The sequence below is a fragment of the Pseudophryne corroboree genome, chromosome 2, assembly GCF_028390025.1.
Source record: "Pseudophryne corroboree isolate aPseCor3 chromosome 2, aPseCor3.hap2, whole genome shotgun sequence".
Classification (NCBI taxonomy): domain Eukaryota; kingdom Metazoa; phylum Chordata; class Amphibia; order Anura; family Myobatrachidae; genus Pseudophryne; species Pseudophryne corroboree.
Window position 1 is genome coordinate 237,179,645 of NC_086445.1, and position 25,526 is coordinate 237,205,170.

At 48.4% G+C, this 25,526-nt stretch overlaps 1 protein-coding gene across 2 annotated transcripts in view; it reads left to right on the forward strand.

Moving 5' to 3' along the window:
- PRIM1 (DNA primase subunit 1) overlaps positions 1-25,526 on the forward strand; it is a 220,785-nt gene that overhangs the window by 138,740 nt on the left and 56,519 nt on the right. For both annotated transcript variants that reach the window (XM_063952487.1, XM_063952486.1), the window contains exons 9-10: positions 3,081-3,201; positions 17,087-17,156. In XM_063952487.1, coding sequence (XP_063808557.1) covers positions 3,081-3,201; positions 17,087-17,156 — 191 coding nt within the window. The remainder of the gene's footprint in view (positions 1-3,080; positions 3,202-17,086; positions 17,157-25,526) is intronic.

Sequence of the window (25,526 nt, forward strand, 5' to 3'; positions counted from 1 at the left end):
AGTTCAAGTTCAAGATGGAGTCTCTCAGGGTGGTGATATCAGGTCTGGAAGAGGGGGAATTCCTGGTATCACTGGATATCAAGGATGCGTACCTTCACATTCCGATCTGGCTGCCACATCAGGCTTATCTCCGTTTCGCAATGCTGGGCTGTCATTTCCAGTTCCAGGCCCTGCCATTCGGCCTCTCCACAGCACTTTGGGTGTTTACCAAGGTGATGACAGAAGTGAAGATTCTCCTCCGCAAACAGGGTGTGAACATCATTCCATATCTGGACGATTTGCTGATAAAGGCATCGTCCTAGGAGAAGCTGTTGCAGTCCATTGCTTTCACAACACGACTTCTCAAGAGTCATGGTTGGATTCTGAACCTTCCAAAGTCACACTTGGAACCAACCCAGAGGTTTTCATTTATGGGAATGATCCTGGATACGGAAGTGCAGAAGGTGTTTCTGCCGCAGGAAAAGGCGTTGGTGATACAAGCTATGGTCCGGGATGTCCTGAAGCCAGCCCTGGTGTCGGTTCATAAATGCATTCACCTATTGGAAAAGATGGTGGCCTCTTACGAGGCTCTCCAGTACGGGAGGTTCCACGCTCGGACATTCCAACTGGATCTCCTGGACAAGTGGTCGGGATCTCCTCTCCACATGCACCAGAGAATTCGTCTGTCGCCAAAGGCCAGGATTTCACTCCTCTGGTGGCTCCAATTGCCTCACCTTCTGGAGGGCCGCAGGTTCGGGATTCAGGACTGGGTCCTTTTAACCACGGATGCGAGCCTTCAGGCTGGGGAGCAGTCACTCAAGGAGTAACCTTCCAGGGACGGTGGTCAAGCCTGGAAGCCGGCCTGTCCATCAACATCCTGGAACTGAGAGCCGTCTACAACTGTCTTCAGGTGGCCCCTCTTCTAAGAAATCGGGCCATTCAAGTGCAGTCGGACAACGTAACAACAGTGGCTTACATAAACCGACAAGGCGGAATGAAGAGCAGAGCGGCAATTTCAGAGGTGACAAGAAAACTCCTCTGGACAGAAAAGCACGCGTTGGCGCTGTTAGCCATCTTCATTCCGGGAGTAGACAACTGGAAAGCAGACTTCCTCCATCCAGGGGAGTGGAGTCTCCATCCGGTGGTGTTCAAGGAAATAACAGATCTTGGGGGGTTACCCCAAATAGACATGATGGCCTCTCGTCTCAACAAGAAGCTTCGGCGTTATTATTCCAGGTCGAGGGACCTACAGGCAGTGGCAGTGGATGCCATGGTGTCTCCGTGGGTGTTCCAGTCAGTGTGCGTGTTTCCACCACTCCCACTCATCCCAAGAATCCTAAAGATCATAAGGAGAACAAGGGTTCAAGCGATCCTCATTGCCCCAGACTGGCCAAGGAGGGCTTGGTACGCGGACCTTCTGGATCTACTGTAAGAAGAGCCGAGGTCTTTTCCTCTTCGGGAGGACCTGCTGCAGCAGGGGCCGTTCACCTATCAAGACTTACCACGGCTACGTTTGACGGCATGGAAGTTGAGCGCCTGGTATTCCGAAGGTTATTCCTACCCACATACAGGCTAAGAAAGGGGTAATGTCTAAACATTACCATCGTATTTGGAAGAAATATGTCTCTTGGTGTGAACTTTCCTACAGTGGAGTTTCAATTCGGACGTTTTCTCCTCTTCCTGCAAGGAGGAGTGTATATGGGCCTGCAGTTAGGATCTGTGAAGGTCCAGATTTCGGCCCTATCCATTTTCTTTCAGAAACAATTGGCTGCCCTCCCTGAGGTTCAGACCTTTTTGAAGGGAGTTCTGCATATACGACCTCCCTTTGTACCGCCTACGGCGCCTTGGGACCTTAACGTGGTGTTGCAGTTCCTCCAGTCGGATTGGTTTGAACCTCTACAGGAGTTAGAGATCAAATTTCTTACATGGAAGGCGATCACGTTGTTGGCCTTAGCTTCTGCTAGACGCGTGTCCGAATTGGGGGCTTTATCCTGTAAAAGCCCTTACTTGATCATCCATGAAGATAGAGCTGAGCTCCGGACACGTCAGCAGTTTCTTCCGAAGGTTGTGTCGGCATTTCATATCAACCAACCTATTGTGGTGCCAGTGGCTACTAACTCCTCAATTACATCAAAGTCCTTGGATGTTGTAAGGGCTCTAAAGATATATGTGAAGAGGACTTCTCGTCACAGAAAGTTGGACTCTCTGTTTGTCCTATATGATCCCAAGAAAATTGGGTGTCCTGCTTCTAAGCAGACTATTTCTCGCTGGATTAGGTTCACTATCCAGCACGCTTATTCTATGGCTATTCTATTCTACCGTTTTTGGCGTGTCCAAAAACGGTTAAGGCCCACTCTACTCGTAAGGTGGGGTCTTCGGGGCGGCTGCCCGGGTGTCTCGGCAGTGCAACTCTGCCGATCTGCTACTTGGTCTGGGTCGAACACGTTTGCAAAGTTTTACAAGTTCGATACTTTGGCCTCTGATGATCTGAAGTTCAGTCAATCAGTTCTGCAGGAGCGTCCGCGCTCTCCCTCCCGTTCTGGGAGCTTTGGTACATCCCCATGGTACTAATGTGGACCCCAGCATCCTCTAGGACGTAAGAGAAAATAGGATTTTGGTTACCTACCGGTAAATCCTTTTCGTAGTCCGTAGAGGATGCTGGGCGCCCTCCCTGCGCTTCGTTTTCCTGCAAATGTTATTTGGTTCAGTACCACTTCGTTTTAGTTGAGTACTGCATTGTTACTTGGTTAAGTAATGTTTCAGCAGTTGCTGAGAGTTTCAAGCAAGTTAGCGTGGTGTGCCTTGTATGTGTGAGCTGGTATGAATCTCACCACTATCTGTGTTAAATCCTTCCCTCGAAGATGTCCGTCTCCTCGGGCACAGTTTCTAGACTGAGTCTGGTAGGAGGGGCATAGAGGGAGGAGCCAGTCCACACTCTCAAACTCTTGAAGTGCCAATAGTTCCTGGTGGACCCGTCTATACCCTATGGTACTAATGTGGACCTCAGCATCCTCTACAGACTACAAGATAAGGATTTACCGGTAGGTAACCAAAATCCTATTTTCCCTGTAGTTTTTCACTTGTATATTTTATTTTTATAGGATCTTAAAAAAGGAGCCAGTGAAATTAAGTTACAGTACTGCTATCCCCGCTTAGATGTGAATGTCAGCAAAGGAGTTAATCACTTGCTAAAAAGCCCCTTCAGTGTACACCCTAAAACAGGTAATTGCGCAATAAAGCTGTGTGTGTCATACTGTCCTGGCTTCTGTTTCCATAAGCAGTCTAATAAACATTTAGGGCAAAATCTACAGAATGGAATGGTCGGTTTGTTTTTTTGTGTAATTTAGAACCTCCTGTCATTTGACAGGGTTTTTTTGTTTTTTGTATCAAATTGGAAGCATTTACCAAAGCTGGTTTTAAACATAATTCACTGTCGATTCTTGGCAGATTCTAAATGACAACCTGCTGTGGTGTGTTCTATTTGGTGATGATTTCTATGGAAACCACTGCAGAATAGATGCTAAACAGTTGACCAGATCAGTGTTTTGTTTTTTTGTTTGTTTTTTGCCAATAACGTGGATGCTACATGGTTCAAAGAGGACCTCATCCCAGGATTTTCTGAGTAATACATTGTAGAACAAGGTCTGTTTGGGTTTTTGTGCTTAGTTTTTCTGTCAGCCACTAGGGGACACTGGCACAACTTCAAGACAGTGGGGTGATGATGGTTGCTTACAGGGTGCTGGCACTTTAAATAATCCAAGAAGTGAAACAGGCTCCTCTCCCTCTATCCCCCATCATCCCTCAGTTTTGAATTTGTGCCGAGGGAGCCTGTCACTGCTGACTAGGGAAGCCAATCCTAGGCCATTTTCTCTGACGTCCTAGTGGATGCTGGGAACTCCGTAAGGACCATGGGGAATAGCGGCTCCGCAGGAGACTGGGCACAAAAGTAAAGCTTTAGGACTACCTGGTGTGCACTGGCTCCTCCCCCTATGACCCTCCTCCAAGCCTCAGTTAGATTTTTGTGCCCGACCGAGAAGGGTGCACACTAGGGGCTCTCCTGAGCTTCTTAGTGAAAGTTTAGTTTTAGGTTTTTTATTTTCAGTGAGACCTGCTGGCAACAGGCTCACTGCATCGAGGGACTAAGGGGAGAAGAAGCGAACCTGCCTGCTTGCAGCCAGCTTGGGCTTCTTAGGCTACTGGACACCATTAGCTCCAGAGGGACCGAACACAGGCCCAGCCTCGGAGTCCGGTCCCAGAGCCGCGCCGCCGGCCCCCTTACAGAGCCAGAAGCAAGAAGAGGTCCGGAAAAATCGGCGGCAGAAGACATCAGTCTTCAACAAGGTAGCGCACAGCACTGCAGCTGTGCGCCATTGTTACTCAGGCACACTTCGGTCACTGAGGGTGCAGGGCGCTAGGGGGGGGCGCCCTGAGCAGCAATGTAAACACCTTGGCTGGCGAAAATACACCACATATAACCCCCAGGGCTATATGGATGTATTTTAACCCCTGCCAGAACTCACCAAAAAGCGGGAGAAAAGGCTGCCGAGAAGGGGGCGGAGCCTATCTCCTCAGCACACGGGCGCCATTTTCCATCACAGCTCCGCTAGAAGGACGTCTCCCTGACTCTCCCCTGCAGTCCTGCACTACAGAAAAGGGTAAAAAAGAGAGGGGGGCACTAATTTTGCGCAGTTCTAATAATAACAGCAGCTATAAAGGGAAAAGCACGTTTTATAGTGGTATTCCTGTCTATATATAGCGCTCTGGTGTGTGCTGGCAGACTCTCCCTCTGTCTCCCCAAAGGGCTAGTGGGGTCCTGTCCTCTATCAGAGCATTCCCTGTGTGTGTGCGGTGTGTCGGTACGATTGTGTCGACATGTTTGAGGAGGAAAATGAGATGGAGGCGGAGCAATTGCCTATTATAGAGTTGTCACCCCCTAGGGAGTCGACACCTGAGTGGCTGAGCTTATGGAAGGAATTGTGTGACCGTGTCAGTTCTTTACGAAAGACAGTTGACGACATGAGACAGCCGGCTACTCAGCTTGTGCCTGTCCAGGGGTCTCAAACGCCATCAGGGGCTTTAAAACTCCCGTTACCTCAAATGGCAGACACAGACACGGATACTGACTCCAGTGTCGATGATGAGGAGACAAACGTGACTTCCAGTAGGGCCACACGTTACATGATTGAAGCAATGAAAAATGTATTGCATATCTCTGATAATACAAGTACCACTAAAAAGGGTATTATGTTTGGTGAGAAAAAACTGCCTGTAGTTTTTCCTGTATCCGAGGAATTAAATGAAGTGTGTGATGAGGCGTGGGTTTCCCCCGATAAAAAACTGATAATTCCTAAAAGGTTATTGGCATCATACCCTTTCCCGCCAGAGGATAGGGCACGTTGGGAAACACCCCCTAGGGTGGATAAAGCGCTCACACGCTTGTCTAAACAGGTAGCACTACCCTCTCCTGATACGGCCGCCCTAAAGGAACCTGCCGATAGAAAGCAGGAGAATATCCTAAAATGTATATACACTCACACGGGTGTTATACTGCGACCAGCAATCGCCTCAGCCTGGATGTGCAGTGCGGGCGTGGCGTGGTCGGATTCCCTGACTGAAAATATTGATACCCTAGATAGGGACAGTATATTACTGACGATAGAGCATTTGAAAGATGCATTTTTATATATGCGTGATGCACAGAGGGATATTTGCCGACTGGCATCAAGAGTTAGCGCGCTGTCCATTTCTGCAAGAAGAGGTTTATGGACGCGGCAGTGGTCAGGTGATGCGGATTCTAAAAGGCACATGGAAGTATTGCCTTATAAGGGGGAGGAGTTATTTGGGGTAGGTCTATCAGACCTGGTAGCCACGGCAACTGCTGAAAAATCCACATTTTTACCCCAGGTAGCTTCTCAACCTAAGAAGACGCCGTATTATCAGGCGCAGTCCTTTCGGCCCCATAAGGGCAAGCGGGCAAAAGGCGCCTCATTTCTGCCCCGTGGCAGAGGGAGAGGAAAAAGGCTGCAGCAAACAGCCAGTTCCCAGGAACAAAAGCCCTCTCCCGCCTCCGCGAAGTCCTCAGCATGACGCTGGGGCTTTACAAGCGGACTCAGGCACGGTGGGGGCCCGTCTCAAGAAGTTCAGTGCGCAGTGGGCCCACTCACAAGTGGACCCCTGGATCCTTCAGGTGGTATCTCAGGGGTACAAATTGGAATTCGAGACGTCTCCCCCTCGCCGTTTTCTAAAGTCTGCTTTACAGACGTCTCCCTCAGACAGGGAGGCAGTATTGGAAGCCATTCACAAGCTGTATTCCCAGCAGGTGATAATCAAGGTACCCCTCCTGCAACAGGGAAAGGGGTACTATTCCACACTATTTGTGGTACCGAAGCCGGACGGCTCGGTGAGACCAATTTTAAATCTAAAATCCTTGAACACTTACATACAAAGGTTCAAATTCAAGATGGAGTCACTCAGAGCAGTGATTGCAAACCTGGAAGAAGGGGACTATATGGTCTCTCTGGACATCAAAGATGCTTACCTACATGTCCCAATTTACCCTTCTCACCAAGGGTACCTCAGGTTTGTGGTACAGAACTGTCACTATCAGTTTCAGACGCTGCCGTTTGGATTGTCCACGGCACCCCGGGTCTTTACCAAGGTAATGGCCGAAATGATGATACTCCTTCGAAAGAAGGGAGTTTTAGTTATCCCTTACTTGGACGATCTCCTGATAAGGGCAAGATCCAGGGAACAGTTGGAAGTCGGGGTAGCACTATCTCAGATAGTGCTGCGGCAGCACGGTTGGATTCTCAATATTCCAAAATCGCAGCTGATCCAGACGACACGCCTTCTATTCCTAGGGATGATCCTGGACACAGTCCAGAAAAAGGTGATTCTCCCGGAGGAGAAAGCCAGGGAGTTATCCGAGCTAGTCGGAAATCTCCTAAAACCAGGCCAAGTCTCAGTGCATCAATGCACAAGGGTCCTGGGAAAGATGGTGGCTTCTTACGAAGCAATCCCATTCGGCAGATTCCACGCAAGAACCTTCCAGTGGGATCTGCTAGACAAATGGTCCGGGTCGCATCTTCAGATGCATCAGCGGATAATCTTGTCACCAAGGACAAGGGTGTCTCTCCTGTGGTGGTTGCAGAGTGCTCATCTTCTAGAGGGCCGCAGATTCGGCATTCAGGACTGGGTCCTGGTGACCACGGATGCCAGCCTGAGAGGCTGGGGAGCAGTCACACAGGGAAGAAATTTCCAGGGCTTGTGGTCATGCCTGGAGACATCACTTCATAAATATCCTGGAGCTAAGGGCCATCTACAATGCTCTAAGCCTAGCAAGACCTCTGCTTCAAGGTCAGCCGGTGCTGATCCAGTCAGACAACATCACGGCAGTCGCCCACGTAAACAGACAGGGCGGCACAAGAAGCAGGAGGGCAATGGCAGAAGCTGCAAGGATTCTTCGCTGGGCGGAAAATCATGTGATAGCACTGTCAGCAGTGTTCATTCCGGGAGTGGACAACTGGGAAGCAGACTTCCTCAGCAGACACGACCTCCACCCGGGAGAGTGGGGACTTCACCCAGAAGTCTTCCACATGATTGTGAAACGTTGGGAAAAACCAAAGGTGGACATGATGGCGTCCCGCCTCAACAAAAAACTAGACCGGTATTGCGCCAGGTCAAGGGACCCTCAGGCAATAGCTGTGGACGCTCTGGTAACACCGTGGGTGTACCAGTCAGTGTATGTGTTCCCTCCTCTGCCTCTCATACCCAAGGTACTGAGAATCATAAGAAGGAGAGGAGTAAGGACTATACTCGTGGCTCCGGATTGGCCAAGAAGGACTTGGTACCCGGAACTTCAAGAGATGCTCACAGAGGACCCGTGGCCTCTACCTCTAAGAAGGGATCTGCTCCAGCAGGGACCCTGTCTGTTCCAAGACTTACCGCGGCTGCGTTTGACGGCATGGCGGTTGAACGCCGGATCCTGAAGGAAAAAGGCATTCCGGATGAAGTCATCCCTACCCTGATCAAAGCCAGGAAGGATGTAACCGCACAGCATTATCACCGTATTTGGCGTAAATATGTTGCGTGGTGCGAGGCCAGGAAGGCCCCTACAAAGGAATTTCAACTGGGTCGTTTCCTGCATTTCCTGCAAACAGGACTGTCTATGGGCCTGAAATTAGGGTCCATTAAGGTTCAAATTTCGGCCCTATCGATTTTCTTCCAGAAAGAACTGGCTTCAGTTCCTGAAGTTCAGACGTTTGTCAAGGGGGTACTGCATATACAGCCTCCTTTTGTGCCTCCAGTGGCACCTTGAGATCTCAATGTAGTTTTGGGGTTCCTAAAATCACATTGGTTTGAACCACTCACCACTGTGGACTTAAAATATCTCACATGGAAAGTGGTAATGCTGTTGGCCCTGGCTTCAGCCAGGCGTGTCTCAGAATTGGCGGCTTTATCCTATAAAAGCCCTTACCTAATTTTTCATACGGACAGGGCAGAATTGAGGACTCGTCCTCAATTTCTCCCTAAGGTGGTTTCAGCGTTTCACCTGAACCAGCCTATTGTGGTACCTGCGGCTACTAGGGACTTGGAGGACTCCAAGTTGCTGGACATAGTCAGGGCCCTGAAAATATATGTTTCCAGGACGGCTGGAGTCAGGAAATCTGACTTGCTGTTTATCCTGTATGCACCCAACAAGCTGGGTGCTCCTGCTTCTAAGCAGACTATTGCTCGTTGGATTTGTAGTACAATTCAGCTTGCACATTCTGTGGCAGGCCTGCCACAGCCAAAATCTGTAAAAGCCCATTCCACAAGGAAGGTGGGCTCATCTTGGGCGGCTGCCCGAGGGGTCTCGGCGTTACAACTTTGCCGAGCAGCTACTTGGTCAGGGGCAAACACGTTTGCTAAATTCTACAAATTTGATACCCTGGCTGAGGAGGACCTGGAGTTCTCTCATTCGGTGCTGCAGAGTCATCCGCACTCTCCCGCCCGTTTGGGAGCTTTGGTATAATCCCCATGGTCCTTACGGAGTTCACAGCATCCACTAGGACGTCAGAGAAAATAAGAATTTACTTACCGATAATTCTATTTCTCGTAGTCCGTAGTGGATGCTGGGCGCCCATCCCAAGTGCGGATTGTCTGCAATACTTGTAAATAGTTATTGTTACAAAAATCGGGTTATTATTGTTGTGAGCCATCTTTCCAGAGGCTCCTCTGTTATCATGCTGTTAACTGGGTTCAGATCACAGGTTATACGGTGTGATTGGTGTGGCTGGTATGAGTCTTACCCGGGATTCAAAATCCTTCCTTATTGTGTACGCTCGTCCGGGCACAGTATCCTAACTGAGGCTTGGAGGAGGGTCATAGGGGGAGGAGCCAGTGCACAACAGGTAGTCCTAAAGCTTTACTTTTGTGCCCAGTCTCCTGCGGAGCCGCTATTCCCCATGGTCCTTATGGAGTTCCCAGCATCCACTACGGACTACGAGAAATAGAATTATCGGTAAGTAAATTCTTATTTTTTCAATCCTGGGTATCGGGATTGAAAAATGGCCAATGCCGGGATTGGCGTTTAACTATGTGGCCACCCCCCCGCCCCGCACACATAACTAACCGTATACCGCGGGCAGGCAGGTGGGAGCCGGAAAGGAGAAAGCCGGGCAGCGTCTGAGCGTCCTGTGGATGCTCAACGTTGATCTCTCAATACCAGGGATTGGACTTTCCAATCGCGGGATTGTATCCTGGCCGTTTTTGGCCATAAATCCCGGGATCCCGCCGATTGCGGGATTTGCCTCCCTACTGCTGACTGAGCTTCAGCTCAGTCTATATTTACTTCCATTTATTTAGTTTATTAAGCTTTTTTATTCGTGGGACTAATAGGCCCTACACATTAGGCGATTTCACTGAACAATATGAACGTTCTCGTTCATTAATGAACGAGAACTTGTTCAGTGTGTAAGCACCAACTATGAACGATGCATTCATCGTTGGTGCCGGGTCGCTTATACATGCAGGCCAATATGGACAATCTCGTCCATATTAGCATGCATTGCTATGGGACCAGGTGACGGGAAAGTGAAGAAACTTCACTCCCGCCGCCCGGTCGGGCAGCTCGGCGGCACATCTCCTTATGTGTAGGGCCAATCAGCTTAAATATGTAAATTAACAGTAAGGATCTGATTGGCTGGTGCCTTTATCACCTTGCACATATCGCTGGTTTATCACTTCCTTATGCCTTCTCCAGGTTAATACATCTGCCCCAGTGTTTTTTCTCTCCTCAGGAATCAGCAGTGTTACAGGCCCCATACACTACAACGATAATGCCCGATTTCATCTGATTTCGACCTTTCGGGACGATAAATCGGATGAATAGTGGCAAATCGGATGTGTTTTACATCCAATCCAATGCGCGGTCCCATGAGCATCGGATTGGAGCCCCTAGGTTGTTAGTGCTGCACTCATGATTTCTCTGATCCCACAGGCATGACTGGGATCGCATAAGATACCTCATATGTAATAGAACAGCATACAATGTATCCTATGCGATCCTGCTGCCCGGGAGGCTGCCGGGCGAATCAGAGGGAAATCTTATGCGACATGAGGGTCTGACGTGTCGCTGTAGTGTATGGGGCCCTTCAGCAGAGACAGGTAACACATTCCTTCAGACTGCCAGAAACCTGAAAGCCTGCACATAAAATACAGGCTGGTGACAGATGGTGTTAGAATAGGGGAGTAGTACAAATATTATGCCTCCATCTATCCCCCTCCCCTCTCTCTCTCTCTCTCTCTCTCTCTCTCTCTCTCTCTCTCTCTCTCTCTCTCTCTCTCTCTCTCTCTCTCTCTCTCTCTCTCTCTCTCTCACACTCTCTCTCTCTCATTGAGAGTGATGTGAATTGTGTCTCCCCGCGCTGTCCGTCACATTGGCAGACAAGGCACCAGCTAATAAGGCATCACAAAAAAAAAAAAAAAGCTCACACAGACAATTCCTCCCTGTGTGAAGCATTTGCTTCAGAGGTTACGTTAGTTAATCCGAACCAAAACGCTCACAGAAACCATCTCATACATAGGGCGGGATGTATTAAGATACATCGCCGCGCATCGCAGCGATGTTGATCGCATATGTACTAACATATGCGATCATATCGCAATGCGGTGACTGATGCCCCCTGCGATACCTGTGAGGTGGTGTGCGGGGGTCTCCGTCACCTCCCCGGGATCTTCACCTGCTACCCTGCCGGGAAGCAGTCAGCACTGCAGGCTGTCCCCGGCACCTCTTCCTCCCCCCTGCAGCCGGAAGGACCTCCGGCTGTGTTGCTAGGGGTAGGAGGAGATTACCTTCCGGCTCCAGGCTTCCTGGAGGAAGGTATGCCGGGGGTAAGGGGGGTCTGCGGCGGCCGGCGAAAACAAGCCCATAGGATTCTATAGAATCCAGAGATTAAGATCTCTGGATGTATTCTATAGAATACATCCAGAGATGGCGATACCCTCATCGGCGAAAACGCAGCAGTCGGGTGATATAGTACATTTGAAAATGCGGTAAAACCCCCTAAAATAGGGGTTTTACCGCATTTTTTCTTTAGTACATCCCGCCCATAATGAGGTGTCTGCTTTACGAAAGACGGTTAAGGAGATTCCTCACAATGATGTACTTTCTATTGCTACAGAACCACCCTGGGTGGCAGGTCTTCTCTCTCAGGACGAAGCAGAAGAGGATGATCGTGAAATTACTGACCCAGACGAAGACGTTCGACAGGAACCTTCTTAAGGAGTTGAACCTCTTATTTTAGCTATAAGATAAGTTTTGAACACTTCCGTGACTACGACACCGGATTCACCATATACTGCTTTATTTGGTAGAAAGCAGTGTTCATCGGTCACTAATCCTTTTTCCAAGAAACTGGATGATCAGCTGACAGAGGCTTGGAAACACCCGGACTAGCGGTTTCAGATGCCTAAAAGTTTTCTAAGTATTTATCCATTTCCATCAGCTAGGACGGATAAATGGGAGATGTTACCTCAAGTGGACTCCTCTCTATCCAGGTTGTCCAAAAAGACTGCATTACCTGTTCTGGAAGCAACTTCGTTGAAAGACCCACCTGACCGGAAGCTGGACACCATGTTGAAGTCCATCTATTCGGCCGCAGGTGTCTCACTTAGACCAACCTTGGTGAGTTCCTGGGTGAACAAGGCAGTGGAGCATTGGGTTACTAAATTGATAAAGGACTTACAAGAGGGAGTTCCGTTAGAAGAAGTATTGATCATAGCGGATCATATTAAGGAATCTGCTATATACCTAAGAGAAGCAGCTAGAGACATCGGACAAGTTACTTGAGAATCTCAGCAGTAACTATTGCAGCCAGAAGAGAAGAGTTCTTTGGCTTCGGTTATGGCAAGTTGACGCTGAGTCAAAAAGAGCGGCGGAAGCACTTCCGTTTACAGGTGACATTCTTTTTGGAAAAGAACTGGACTCTCAGGCTACGGGTGGTAAATCTACCTTTTTACCAACCCTTCCACCACCACCTAAGTGCTCTTATACTGGAATTTCCTTTCGGTCCACTCAACCTTTTATAGGATGCGGAAGAGCTACACCCTTGCGAGGTAGAGGTCGCAGTAAGCAACCAGTCGCTGCTTGTCGTCAAGACACAGAGCCTGCAGAAAAGACCATGGCATGGCAGTCTCCCCTCCCACCGTGGCCCAAGTACGGTGGGAGCGTGGCTTCAAAACTTTCAGGATGCCTGGTTCAAGATAACAGACAATGCATGGATTCGCAATATCATCTACCAAGGGAACAAGTTAGATTTCAAATTTTTGTCGCCAAAGAAATATTTTACGACAAGTCTTCCACTTCTTCTGGACTAAACTTTGGCCCTTCAAGGTGCAATACAGTCCTTGGTAGAATCGGCTGTGCCGGTACCACTGCTTCAATGAAAGAAGGGTTACTATTCAATATCTTTTCGTAGTACCAAAACCAGATTGTACTGTACGACCAATTCTGAATCTGAAATCGTTAAATCAGTTTCTGTCTTATTACCGGTTCAAGATGGAGTCGCTCAAATCAGTGATCTCGAGCCTGGAAACCAAGGAATTTATGTTGTCTCTGGACATCAAGGATACATATCCCCACATTCCGATATGGGAACCACACCAAGCATTCTCTCAGGTTTGCGATTCAACAGGATCATTTTCAGTTCAGAGCCTTACCATTCGGTCTGCCCACAGGGTGTTTAGCAAGGTCATGTCGGTGATGATTGCTCACCTCAGATCATTGGGAGTCATAATACCATACCTAGATGACCTCCTCTTCAAAGTTTCATCGGATCTCATTCTCCAGGAGCATGCTCTATTAACATACAATGTGTTAGTAGAACACGGATGGATAATCAATTTTCGGAAATCCAACCTTCAGCCGTCACAGCGTATCCAGTTTCTCGGTGTGATCCTGGACACTAGCGTCCAGAAAGTTTTTCTGCCTCTAGACAAAGCTCTGGGTATACAGAAACTGGTCCAAGCTGTCCTTAAGCCAAGGCTGGTATCAGTCCATTTATGCATTCGTTTGCTTGGGGAAATGGTAGCAGCTTTCGAAACTGTGGAGTTCGGCCGTTTTCATTCACATCCTTTCCAGCTGGATCTGTTACATCAATGGTCGGGGTCGCATCTACACTTTCAACAGTTATTTTGAATGACTCCAGAGATGTGACTTTCGCTTTTTTGGTTGCTCCAACTGCACAATCTCACTGCGGTCAGGCGGTTCGGTGTATGGGAGTGGATGCTTCTAACGACGGATGCCAGCCTCAGGGGATGGGGCGCGGTTGTGTTGGACTTCCATCTTCAGGGCCATTGGTCTCCACAGGAATCACTGTTGCCAATAAATGTGTTGGAACCGAGAGCGATCTCCAGTGCGCTGGTAAAAGCTGCCCAAGTTCTTCGATCCAAGGCGGTAAAGGTTCAGTCGGACAATGCGACTGCTGTAGCGGATGTGAACAAGCAGGGAGGAGCTCGCAGTCGCCAAGCTATGCAAGAGGTGACGCGCATTCTCCAGTGGGCCCAACGCAACGCTGTAGTCCTCTCAGCAGTATTCATTCCAGGAGTAGACAATTGGGAAGCAGACTACCTCAGCAGTCAGGATCTACATCCGGTAGAATGGTCACTTCACCCAGAGGTGTTCGACGCTCTGACACAGCGCTGGGGTTGTCTGGAGGTGGATCTCATGGTGTCCCATCTCAATCATCAGCTTCCTCGATATATCTCCAGAACACGGGATCCTCAGACGGAAGCCGTAGACGCTCTGGCCGTGCCTTGACCGTACGACCTAGAATACGTGTTTCCTTTGTTTCCTCTATTGTCTCGAATTCTCAAGAGAGTCAAACGGGAGTCAATCAGTGATCTTGGTAGCACCAAATTTGCCTAGGAGAGCTTGTTTTTCAGACCTGCGCCTTCTGCTAGCGGACAATCCTTGGCCTTTACCTCTGCGAACGTATCTACTCCAACAAGGGACTTTCGTATATCCAGATTTACCACGATTACGTTTTACGGGATGGCTCTTGAGACCGCAAAGGGATTCCGGAATGTGTGATTCACACGATGTTGCATGCACGAAAACCTGTTGCCTATTACCATCGCATCTGGCGTTCTTTTATCTCTTGGTGACCGAAAAGGGTTTCAATCAGATTATTTTCGTCTCTTGCTCTTTCTTCAGGCAGGTTTAGAGTCCAGACTTCGTCTAGGATCTCTGAAAGTTCAGGTATCTGCCTTATCTATTTTCTTTCAGAGACACCTGGAGCTCCTACCGGATGTGCAAACTTTCCTACAAGGGGTCCTTCAGGTACAACCCCCATTTGTTCCACCTACAGCTCCTTGGGACTTGAATCTGGTGCTGGATTATCTGCAGTCACCCAGTTTTGAACCCTTGGAGGACGCCAATATGAACTATCTTACTTGGACGACTGTTTTTCTATTAGCCATGGCTTCAGCCCAGAGGGTATCTGAATTAAGTGCTTTGTCTTGAATCCTCCCTACTTGATTTTTCATCCTGATAGGGCTGAGTTGAGAACACATGCTTTCTTTTTCCCCAAGGTCGTGTCGGCTTTTCATATCAATCAGCCGATTGTGGTACCTTCCTTACAGGAGGCCTCTGGGACGACACCTCTGGATCTAGTGAGAATGTTGCAGATCTACGTGGAACGGACAGCACCATTACGAAAGACTGATGCTTTATGATCTTCCGCGGCGAGGGTGGCCTGCTACTAAACAGACCTTGGCCCGCTGGATTCGGTTGACTATTTGTCAAGCCTATCTACACCAATCTTGGCGACTTCCATTATCCATTGCGGCCCACTCTACACGCTCAGTTTGGTCTTTCTGGGCCGCTAGTAGGGGGGCTACCACGTCTCAACTCTGTAGAGCAGCCACTTGGTCCAGTATTCATACGTTTGCCAGGTTGTACAGGTTTGATACTTTTGTGGCTTCATCTTCACGGTCTCCCGCCCAGTGGGGAAACTTTGGGACGGCCCCACGGTCTTGAAATTGTGCCGGTGTCCCCTAGTGGCTGACAGAAAAAGGAGGATTTTGGTACTTACCGATAAATCCCATTTTCGGAAGCCATAGGGGAGACTGGCCGCCCGCCCGCTGCTGTTTTCTTGCCTCCATTGTTGTTCTGTTCTGTTTGATTGTTATGTGCTCTCTTCCCTCGTATCGTTCTGTTCTCTTGTTCCCGTCTCCTCTCAGCTTATTCATAACTGAGGGATGATGGGGGATAGAGGCGGAGGAGCCTGTTTCACTTCTTGGATTATTAAAAGTGTCAGCTCCCTGTAAGCCACCATCATCACCCCACGGTCTTGAATTTGTGCCGAAAAGTTCTGAAAAAGGGATTTATCGGTAAGTATCAAAATCCTCCTTTATATATATATATATATATATATATATATATATATATATATATATATATATATATATATATATATATATATATATATAAACAAACACGAGGAACCACTGCACTCGCTATTCCCAGGGGTTGGGGTGCGGTGGGCTGTGACCACCGAACTCAAATATACCAAACAGAAAACCCAGCACTCTCCTAAGCAGCTTCATTCACCTTAATGCTTTAATATACATCTAAATAAACAATGGGGTTTTGGTTTATGAATTGTACAATGCATGTAAGCTTGCGGCCCACTCCACGGGACCCCATTTCACCGCAAGTCCTACTCTATCACAAACTTTCACATAGATTTAAAAAAAAAAAATGGCAACTGCTGTCTCATAGAGGTAAATGTGCTTATCTGGTTTAAAGCTTACCTGCCACACTTATGGCTTTTTAAAGGTAAGACAGTCACAAACACAAATAACACAACTACACAAGTGTGCTTACCTGGTTTACAGCTCACCTGCCAACAGACTACTGGTGACTGTCTTACCTTTTAAAAACCATAAGTTTGTGATAGAGTAGAGCACATTTTCCTCCATGAGACAGCAGTTGCCAGGTTTTTATAAAATCTATGTGAAAGCTTGTGATAGAGTAGGACTTGCGGTGAAATGGGGCCCCGTGGAGTGGGCCGCAAGCTTACATGCATTGTACAATTCATAAACCAAAACCAACCCCATTGTTTATTTAGATGTATATTAAAGCATTAAGGTGAATGAAGCTGCTTAGGAGAGTTCTGGGTTTTCTGTTTGGTGTGTGTATATATATATATATATATATATCTATATAGCTTCAACAACCGGAGTGTCTTCTCTCTACTTTTATTTTTTACAGACTACAAGCAGCAGCAAACCCTTAAAGTACGGGCATGCTGGGACTTGCAGGCCACCTGAAGAAGAAAAAAAAAAAAAAAAAGATTTTTTTTGTGGGATTCCAGCCTTCTAATCCACAGCTTTATAAGTCCAGGGTTTCTATACTATTAATTCTGTATTGTCCAAAACATCAATGGTGCTTTGATATTCTATTCTAAAGTGTACTTTTGCGGTGGATTTGACCTTAGTAAATTGAATTGTGAAACAGGCAGAAATTACACTCTGCTGCTTAATAATTTTTGCCCTTAGTGTCAGTAATTCTTTTTTTTTATTTATTTTTTCAACCCTACTATTTTTTATTTTTTTCCCCCAGGTCGAATTTCTGTTCCAATAGATTTGAAAGATTTGGACCAGTTCGATCCATTTGCAGTACCAACAATAAGGTAGGCATCAAACAATACACTTCTCAACATAAAAATGTGAAAATCCACTTAATGTTTGCGCAATAGGGTAGCCCAAGTTCAAATTTGCCACTGTTTCAGAAACAGGAGCAATACACTGTTGCACAGCCACAGTCAGCCAGAACTTTCTCGCTCCCCCCTCAATCTCCCCACCACTAGCTGACTTTGAATAGTAGTTTGATAGTGTTTCTTTTTCATCCACTAGGGGTCACTGGAGTACTCTTGGGATATGGACGGTGTTAGCAAGGACTGGGCACTGAATATTCAAATTTCAGTAACTCTCCTCCCCTCCATACTCCCCGAATACCTCAGTGTTTTTTCGGTGCTCACATGGACAGGAAGCACAAGTGTGGACCTCCAGAGGGGGACATACATTTTTTACTTTTAAACATTTTTGTTTTCTTTTTTATACATTACAATCCCTTCCCAAGTTACACAAAAGCTCTGGGTACGGGATTATAGAAGCTGCTGCGTGCAGCTCTTGGCGTGTCGGGCCTCACAAAGGAGCCCCCTCACAGCCACAAGCAGCTCAGCTAACAACAGCTGAGACTGCAGAAAGGACTGGACGGCGCTTGCTGGAAGAAGCCCCATCAGAGCCCAAGTACATCAGCTACCTTCAGCTGAGGCTGCCGAACGGAGCTTGCTGTAGAAGCCCCGTCAGAGCACAGGAACCCAGGTATTTATGACAGGGGCGGTCAGCTCACGCTGCCGCCCCGCCGGGTGGGGGGACTGCTATGTGGGCCATCCCGCTGCTCCGTCCCCGCCACCGCTGTTTTCAGCTCCCCGCCGCCGCTCCCCTATTCCCGGCCGCCCTTCCGAGGGACGCGCTGGACGGCCGCTGCAAGCGCCGTTCTCAGCGCTCCCTGCCTGTAATGCAATCAGACTGCGGACAGCGTTCAGTGCTGCCGCGGTCTGTTCCTGTAATGGCCGGAGGCTATGGGGAAGGTAACTGCTCAGACCGCGGACAGCGTTCACTGCTGCCGCGTTCTGTCTCAATAACGGCCGGCAGCTCGGCACTGCCAGCGCTCCCTGCACACACTAAGGGTAGCAAGGGGGGAGGGGGGGGGGCTGCCGGCGCTCTGATCACTCAGACCGCGGACAGTGCACACTGCTGCCGCGGTCTGTCTCTGTAAAACAGCCCTCTAGTAACTAGTGGGCTCATGCTGGGCAGTCAGGAGTTTCCCTGTCCCTATTACTTGTAGCGCAGCTGCAGGGGGGAGAGATTATGCCACAGCAGCAGCAATAGACAACCTATGCTAAAGAAGGGGCTGCATTGTGTTATATATGCATTCGTGTAGCACTTGTTATACCATAGACAATGTTATACCATAGAAAATGTATATAAAATACTGTATGTATGTATATATATATATATATATATATATATATATATGGTCATGTAACGAAATATGCTATATGTTCTTTGACTATAAGCACATGGCTGGAGGCCATTTTAATCATACTTTCTGTTTCTTTTCCAGAACGTTCCTGTCCTACAACACTGCTCCACCGGATGGCGCAGGGGTGTTGGTAGGAATTTTTGGATCAGGTTTCTTATGGTCTGGCCACGTGCACTGCACTTTGACCATATACAGCAATTTTACTGAGGTGGAATTGGTTTGTCTTTGTCTATTTATTTGTCTGGTTACATAATAAGTCAGTCACCAGCAAAGACGGAAAAGTTGTTTCACTGCACTGTACCAGTGGGTTCCCGGTGAGTTCTACCACATGCACAGTATATGTTATACTCCCATTTCTCTGACGTCCTAGTGGATGCTGGGAACTCCGTAAGGACCATGGGGAATAGCGGCTCCGCAGGAGACCGGGCACATCTAAAGAAAGCTTTAGGATCACCTGGTGTGCACTGGCTCCTCCCCCTATGACCCTCCTCCAAGCCTCAGTTAGATTTTCTGTGCCCGACGAGAAGGGTGCACACTAGGGGCTCTCCTGAGCTCTTTGTGAAAGTTTTAGTTTAGGTTTATTATTTTCAGTGAGACCTGCTGGCAACAGGCTCACTGCATCGAGGGACTAAGGGGAGAAGAAGCGAACTCACCTGCGTGCAGAGTGGATTGGGCTTCTTAGGCTACTGGACATTAGCTCCAGAGGGACGATCACAGGTTCAGCCTGGATGGGTCACCGGAGCCGCGCCGCCGGCCCCCTTACAGAGCCAGAAGAGCGAAGAGGTCCGGAAAAATCGGCGGCAGAAGACTTTCCTGTCTTCAGATAAAGGTAGGCGCACAGCACCGCAGCTGTGCGCCATTGCTCTCAGCACACTTCACACTCCGGTCACTGAGGGTGCAGGGCGCTGGGGGGGCAGCGCCCTGAGACGCAATAAATCGATAGAAAACCTTTTATGGCTAAAATAAATGCATCACATATAACTCCTGGGCTATATGGATGCATTTAACCCCTGCCAAAACATACAAGAAAACGGATGATAAGGACGCCGAGAAAGGGGCGGAGCCTATCTCCTCAGCACACTGGCGCCATTTTCCCTCACAGCTCAGTTTCCCTCCCTGGCTCTCCCCTGCAGTCACTACACTACAGAAAGGGGTTAAAAAAGAGAGGGGGGCACAAATTAGGCGCAGTATAAACAATACAGCAGCTATAAAGGGAAAAACACTTATATAAGGTTATCCCTGTATATATATAGCGCTCTGGTGTGTGCTGGCAAACTCTCCCTCTGTCTCCCCAAAGGGCTAGTGGGGTCCTGTCCTCTATCAGAGCATTCCCTGTGTGTGTGCTGTGTGTCGGTACGTTTGTGTCGACATGTATGAGGAGAAAAATGATGAGGAGACGGAGTAGAGTGTCTGTAATAGTGTTGTCACCCCCTGGGGGGTCGACACCTGAGTGGATGTACTGTTGAAATTGCGTGACAGTGTCAGCTTTGTATAAAAGACAGTGGTTGACATGAGACAGCCGGCTACTCAGCTTGTGCATGTCCAGACGTCTCATACAGGGGCTCTAAAGCGCCCGTTACCTCAGATACAGACGCCGACACGGATACTGACTCCTGTGTCGACGGTGAAGAGACAACCGTGATTTCCAATAGGGCCACACATTGCATGATTGAGGCAATGGAAAAAGTTTACACTCTTCTGATAATATAAATACCACCAAAAAAAGGGGTATTATGTTTGGTGAGGAAAAACTTCCTGTAGTTTTCCTGAATCTGAGAAATAAAATGAGGTGTGTGATGATGCGTGGGTTTCCCCCCGATAACAATTGATAATTTCTAAAAAGTTATTGGCAGTATACCTTTTCCCGCCAGAGGTTAGGGTGCGTTGGGAAACACCCCCTAGGGGGGATAAGGCGCTCACACGCTTGTAAGAACAAGGGCTCTACCCTCTCTGGAGATGGCCGCCCTTAGGGATCCTGCTGATAGAAAGCAGGAGGGTGTCCTAAAATGTATTTACACACATACTGGTGTTATACTGCGACCAGCAATCGCCTCAGCCTGGATGTGCAGTGCTGGGTTGGCGTGGTCGGATTCCCTGACTGGAAATTTGATATCCTAGATAAGGACAGTATATTATTGCCTATAGAGCAATTAAAAGATGCATTTCTATATATGCATGATGCACAGCGGAATATTTGCCGACTGGCATCAAGTACAAGTGCGTTGTCCAATTATACCAGTAAAGTGGTCAGGTGATGCGGATTCCAAACGGCATTTGGAAGTATTGCCTTAACAAAAAAGGGAATGTACCCCAGGTCGCCTCTCAAAATAAGACGCCGTATTATCAGGCGCAGTCCTGGTTGGCAAGCGGACAAAAGGCTTCCTCTTTTCTGCTCGTGACAGAGGGAGAGGAAAATGGCTGCAGAGATCAGCCAGTTCCCAGGAACAGAAACCCTTTTCCGCCTCTGCCAAGCTCTCAGTATGACGCTAGGGCTTTACAAGTTCAGGCACGGTGGGGGCCCGTTCTCAATGAATTTCAGTGCGCAGTGGGCTCACTCGCAAGTAGACCCCTGGATCCTTCAGGTAATATTTCAGGGGTACAAATTGGAATTCGAGACGTATTCCCCTCGCCGTTTCCAAAAGTCTGTTTTACCGACGTCTCCCGCTGACAGGGAGGCAGTTTTGGAAGCCATTCACAAGCTGTATTCCCAGCAGGTGATAATTAAGGTACCCCTCCTGCAACAGGGAACGGGGTATTATTCCACACTATTGTGGTACCGAAGCCAGACGGCTCGGTGAGACCGATTTTAAAATCTAAAATCTAAAATCTTTGAACACTTACATACAGAGGTTCAAATTCAAAATTGAGTCACTCAGAGCAGTGATTGCAAACCTGGAAGAAGGGGACTACATGATGTCTCGGGACATCAAGGATGCTTACCTTCATGTCAAAATTTACCCTTCTCACCAAGGGTATCTCAGGTTATGGTACAGAACTGTCACTATCAGTTCAGACGCTGCCGTAGGGATGGTCCACGGCACCCCGGGTCTTTACTGAAGTAATGACCGTAATGATGATATTCCTTCGAAGGAAGGGAATTTTAGTTATCCTTTACTTGGACGATTCCCTGATAAGGGTGAGATCCAGGGAACAGTTGGAGATCGGTGTAGCACTACCTCAGGTAGTGTTGCGGCAGCACGATTGGATTCTCAATATTCCAAAATCGCAGCTGGTTCCGACGACTTGTCTTCTGTTCCTAGGGATGATCCTGGACACAGTCCAGAAAGAAGGTGTTTCTCCCGGAGGAGAAAGCCAGGGAGTTATCCGAGCTAGTCAGGAACCTCCTAAAACCGAACCAAGTCTCAGTGCATCAATGCACAAGGGTTCTGGGTAAAAATGGTGGCTTCCTACGAAGCAATCCCATTCGGCAGATTCCACGCAAGACTTTCCAGTGGAACCTACTGGACAAATGGTCCGGGTCGCATCTTCAGATGCTTCAGCGGATAACCCTGTCACCAGGGACAAGGGTATCCCTCCTGTGGTGGTTGCAGAGTGCTCATCTTCTAGAGGGCCGCAGATTCGGCATGCGGGACTGGGTCCTGGTGGCCACGGATGCCAGCCTGCGAGGCTGGGGAGCAGTCACACAGGGAAGGAATATCCAGGGCTTATGGTCAAGCCTGGAGACATCACTTCACATAAATGTCCTGAAGCTAAGGGCCATTTACAATGCTCTAAGCTTAGCAAGACCTCTGCTTCAAGGTCAGCCGGTGTTGATCCAGTCGGACAACATTACGGCAGTCACCCACGTAAACAGACAGGGTGCCACAAGAAGCAGGAGGGCAATGGCAGAAGCTGCAAGGATTCTTCGCGGGGCGAAAAACCATGTGATAGCACTGTCAGCAGTTTTCATTCCGGGAGTGGACAACTGGGAAGCAGTTTTCCTCAGCACGACCTCCACCCGGGAGAGTAAGGACTTCACCCAGAAGTCTTCCACATGATTATAAACCGTTGGGAAAAACTCGACAGGTATTGCGCCACGTCAAGGGACCCTCAGGCAATAGCTGTAGATGCTCTGGTAACACCGTGGGTGTACCAATCAGTGTATGGGTTCCCTCCTCTGCCTCTCATACCCAAGGTACTGAGATTGATAAGATGGAGAGGAGTAAGCACTATATTAGTGGCTCCGGATTGGCCAAGAAGGAATTGGTAACCGGAACTTCAAGAGATGCTCACGGAGGATCCGTAGCCTCTACCTCTAAGAAGGGTCCTGCTCCAGCAAGGACCTTGTCTGTTCCAAGACTTACCGCGGCTGCGTTGACGGCATGGCGGTTGAACGCCGGATCCTGAAGGAAAAAGGCATTCCGGATGAAGTCTTCCCTATCCTGATCAAAGCCAGGAAGGATGTAACCGCAAAACATTATCACCGCAATTGGCGAAAATATGTTGCGTGGTGCGAGGCCAGTAAGGCTCGACGGAGGAAATTCAACTGGGTCGATTCCTACATTTCCTGCAAACAGGAGTATCTATGGGCCTGAAATTGGGGTCCATTAAGGTTCAAATTTCGGCTCTGTCAATTTTCTTCCAAAAAAGAACTAGCTTCAGTCCCTGAAGTTCAGACATTTGTTAAAGGGGTACTGCATATACAGCCTCCTTTTGTGCCTTTAGTGGCACTTTTGGGATCTCCAGGTGGTTTTTGGGTTCCAAAAGTCACATTGGTTTGACACACTTAAATCTGTGGAGTTAAAATATCTCACAGAAAAAGTGGTCATGCTGTTGGCTCTGGCCTGGGCCAGGCGCGTGTCAGAATTGGTGGCTTTATCCTGTAAAAGCCCTTATCTGATTTTCCATTCGGACAGGGCGGAATTGAGGACTCGTCCTCAGTTTCTCCCTAGGGTGGTTTCAGCGTTCACCTGAACCAAACCTATTGTGGTGCCTGCGGCTACTAGGGACTTGGAGGACTCCAAGTTGCTAGACGTTGTCAGGACCCGGAAAATATATGTTTCCAGGACGGCTGGAGTCAGGAAATCTGACTCGCTGTTTATCCTCTATGCACCCAACTAGCTGGGTGCTCCTGCTTTTAAGCAGACTATTGCTCGTTGGATTTGTAGTACAATTCAGCTTGCACATTCTGTGGCAGGCCTGCCACAGCCAAAAATCTGTAAATGCCCACTCCACAAGGAAGGTGGGCTCATCTTGGGCAGCTGCCCGAGGGGTCTCGGCTTTACAACTTTGCCGAGCAGTTACTTGGTCAGGAGCAAATACGTTTGTAAAATCCTACAAATTTGTTACCCTGGCTGAGGAGGACCGGGAGTTCTCTCATTGGGGGCTGCAGAGTCATCCGCACTCTCCCGCCCGTTTGGGAGCTTTGGTATAATCCCCATGGTCCTTACGGAGTTCCCAGCATCCACTAGGACGTCAGAGAAAATAAGAATTTACTTACCGATAATTCTATTTCTCGTAGTCCGTAGTGGATGCTGGGCGCCCATCCCAAGTGCGGATTGTCTGCAATACTGGTACATAATTATTGTTACCAAAAAATTCGGGTTATTGTTGTAGTGAGCCATCTTTTCGAGAGGCTTCTCTATTATCATGCTGTTAACTGGGTTCAGATCACAAGTTGTACAGTGTGATTGGTGTGGCTGGTATGAGTCTTACCCGGGATTCAAAATCCTTCCTTATTGTGTACGCTCGTCCGGGCACAGTATCCTAACTGAGGCTTGGAGGAGGGTCATAGGGGGAGGAGCCAGTGCACACCAGGTGATCCTAAAGCTTTCTTTAGATGTGCCCTGTCTCCTGCGGAGCCGCTATTCCCCATGGTCCTTACGGAGTTCCCAGCATCCACTACGGACTACGAGAAATAGAATTATCGGTAAGTAAATTCTTATTTTCATCTCCTATTTTGCAAAGATAGTTTTCATTTGCCTTATAAATTCCCAGTTTCTGCTATGTTGCAATCCTGACGATTCTATGCCAGGCCTAACTGCGCAAGATGAATGTGAGAAGGGTGAATAGACCAACAGTCAGATAGTGTGGGTGCGTCAGTCTCTGAAGTTTACAGGGACTGAAGAGGCTCGGACAATTTATAAGGTGGTCTTAACTTGGCCACAGATCTCCAGCGTGGAATCTCTAAATAAGATGTTAATATGATCCTGATACACAGGTTTCTAAACCTCGACGATTTCAGTCTAGTTACCCGTTTCCACAGTCAGTGACATCTCCATGGGAGCTATGCTACAGTCGCTGTATACAGCAGCAGGGGTGTTGCTTCGACCGTGTTTGGTTGGCATTTGGGTAACTATGGCGTTGCTTGTCTGGATAACAGGACTCAGGTCCGCCCTACAAAACGTCCACCTTATGCTTCTCGCTGATCAAATCTGCGAAGCTGCTGATTATCTATGTACAGCTTCTACGGATGTCTGCCTAGTCAGTTCTCGCTTTTCAGCGTCACTCGTTGTGGCACGACAAGCGCTCTGGCTGCGTCCTTTAGCAGGCGGAGGCAAAGGTCGAGAGAAGCATTACCTTATGCGAAGGTTGTTTGGTCCTGATTTGGACAAAGGTATTTTTCACGGGATACTCTGGACCAGCGTTCGAATCCTTTAGACCTCAGCCCTTTCGAGGCCGTGGTAGACAAACAGCCACGCCTGGTAGGCGTGGTCGAGGACGTGGTTTTCAACAAACCAACGCCAGTAGTCCGGACGCTAAGGTTACCGGCAAGCCAGTGGCATGACGGCCTCCCAGCCCATCTCGGTTCTCCAGTTGTGGGAGCACGCCTTCAGACGTTTCATTTGGCATGGTTGCAGATATCCACAGACGGGTGGATCCGCAATTTAGTGTTAAAAGATAAGAGTTCGACAGACTCTCTGCTGGAGTCAGCAGTTTTGATTCCGGTTCCTGTACACCAACAAGGTCACGGTTATTATTCCAGTCTGTTGTGGTACCAAAGCCGGATGGC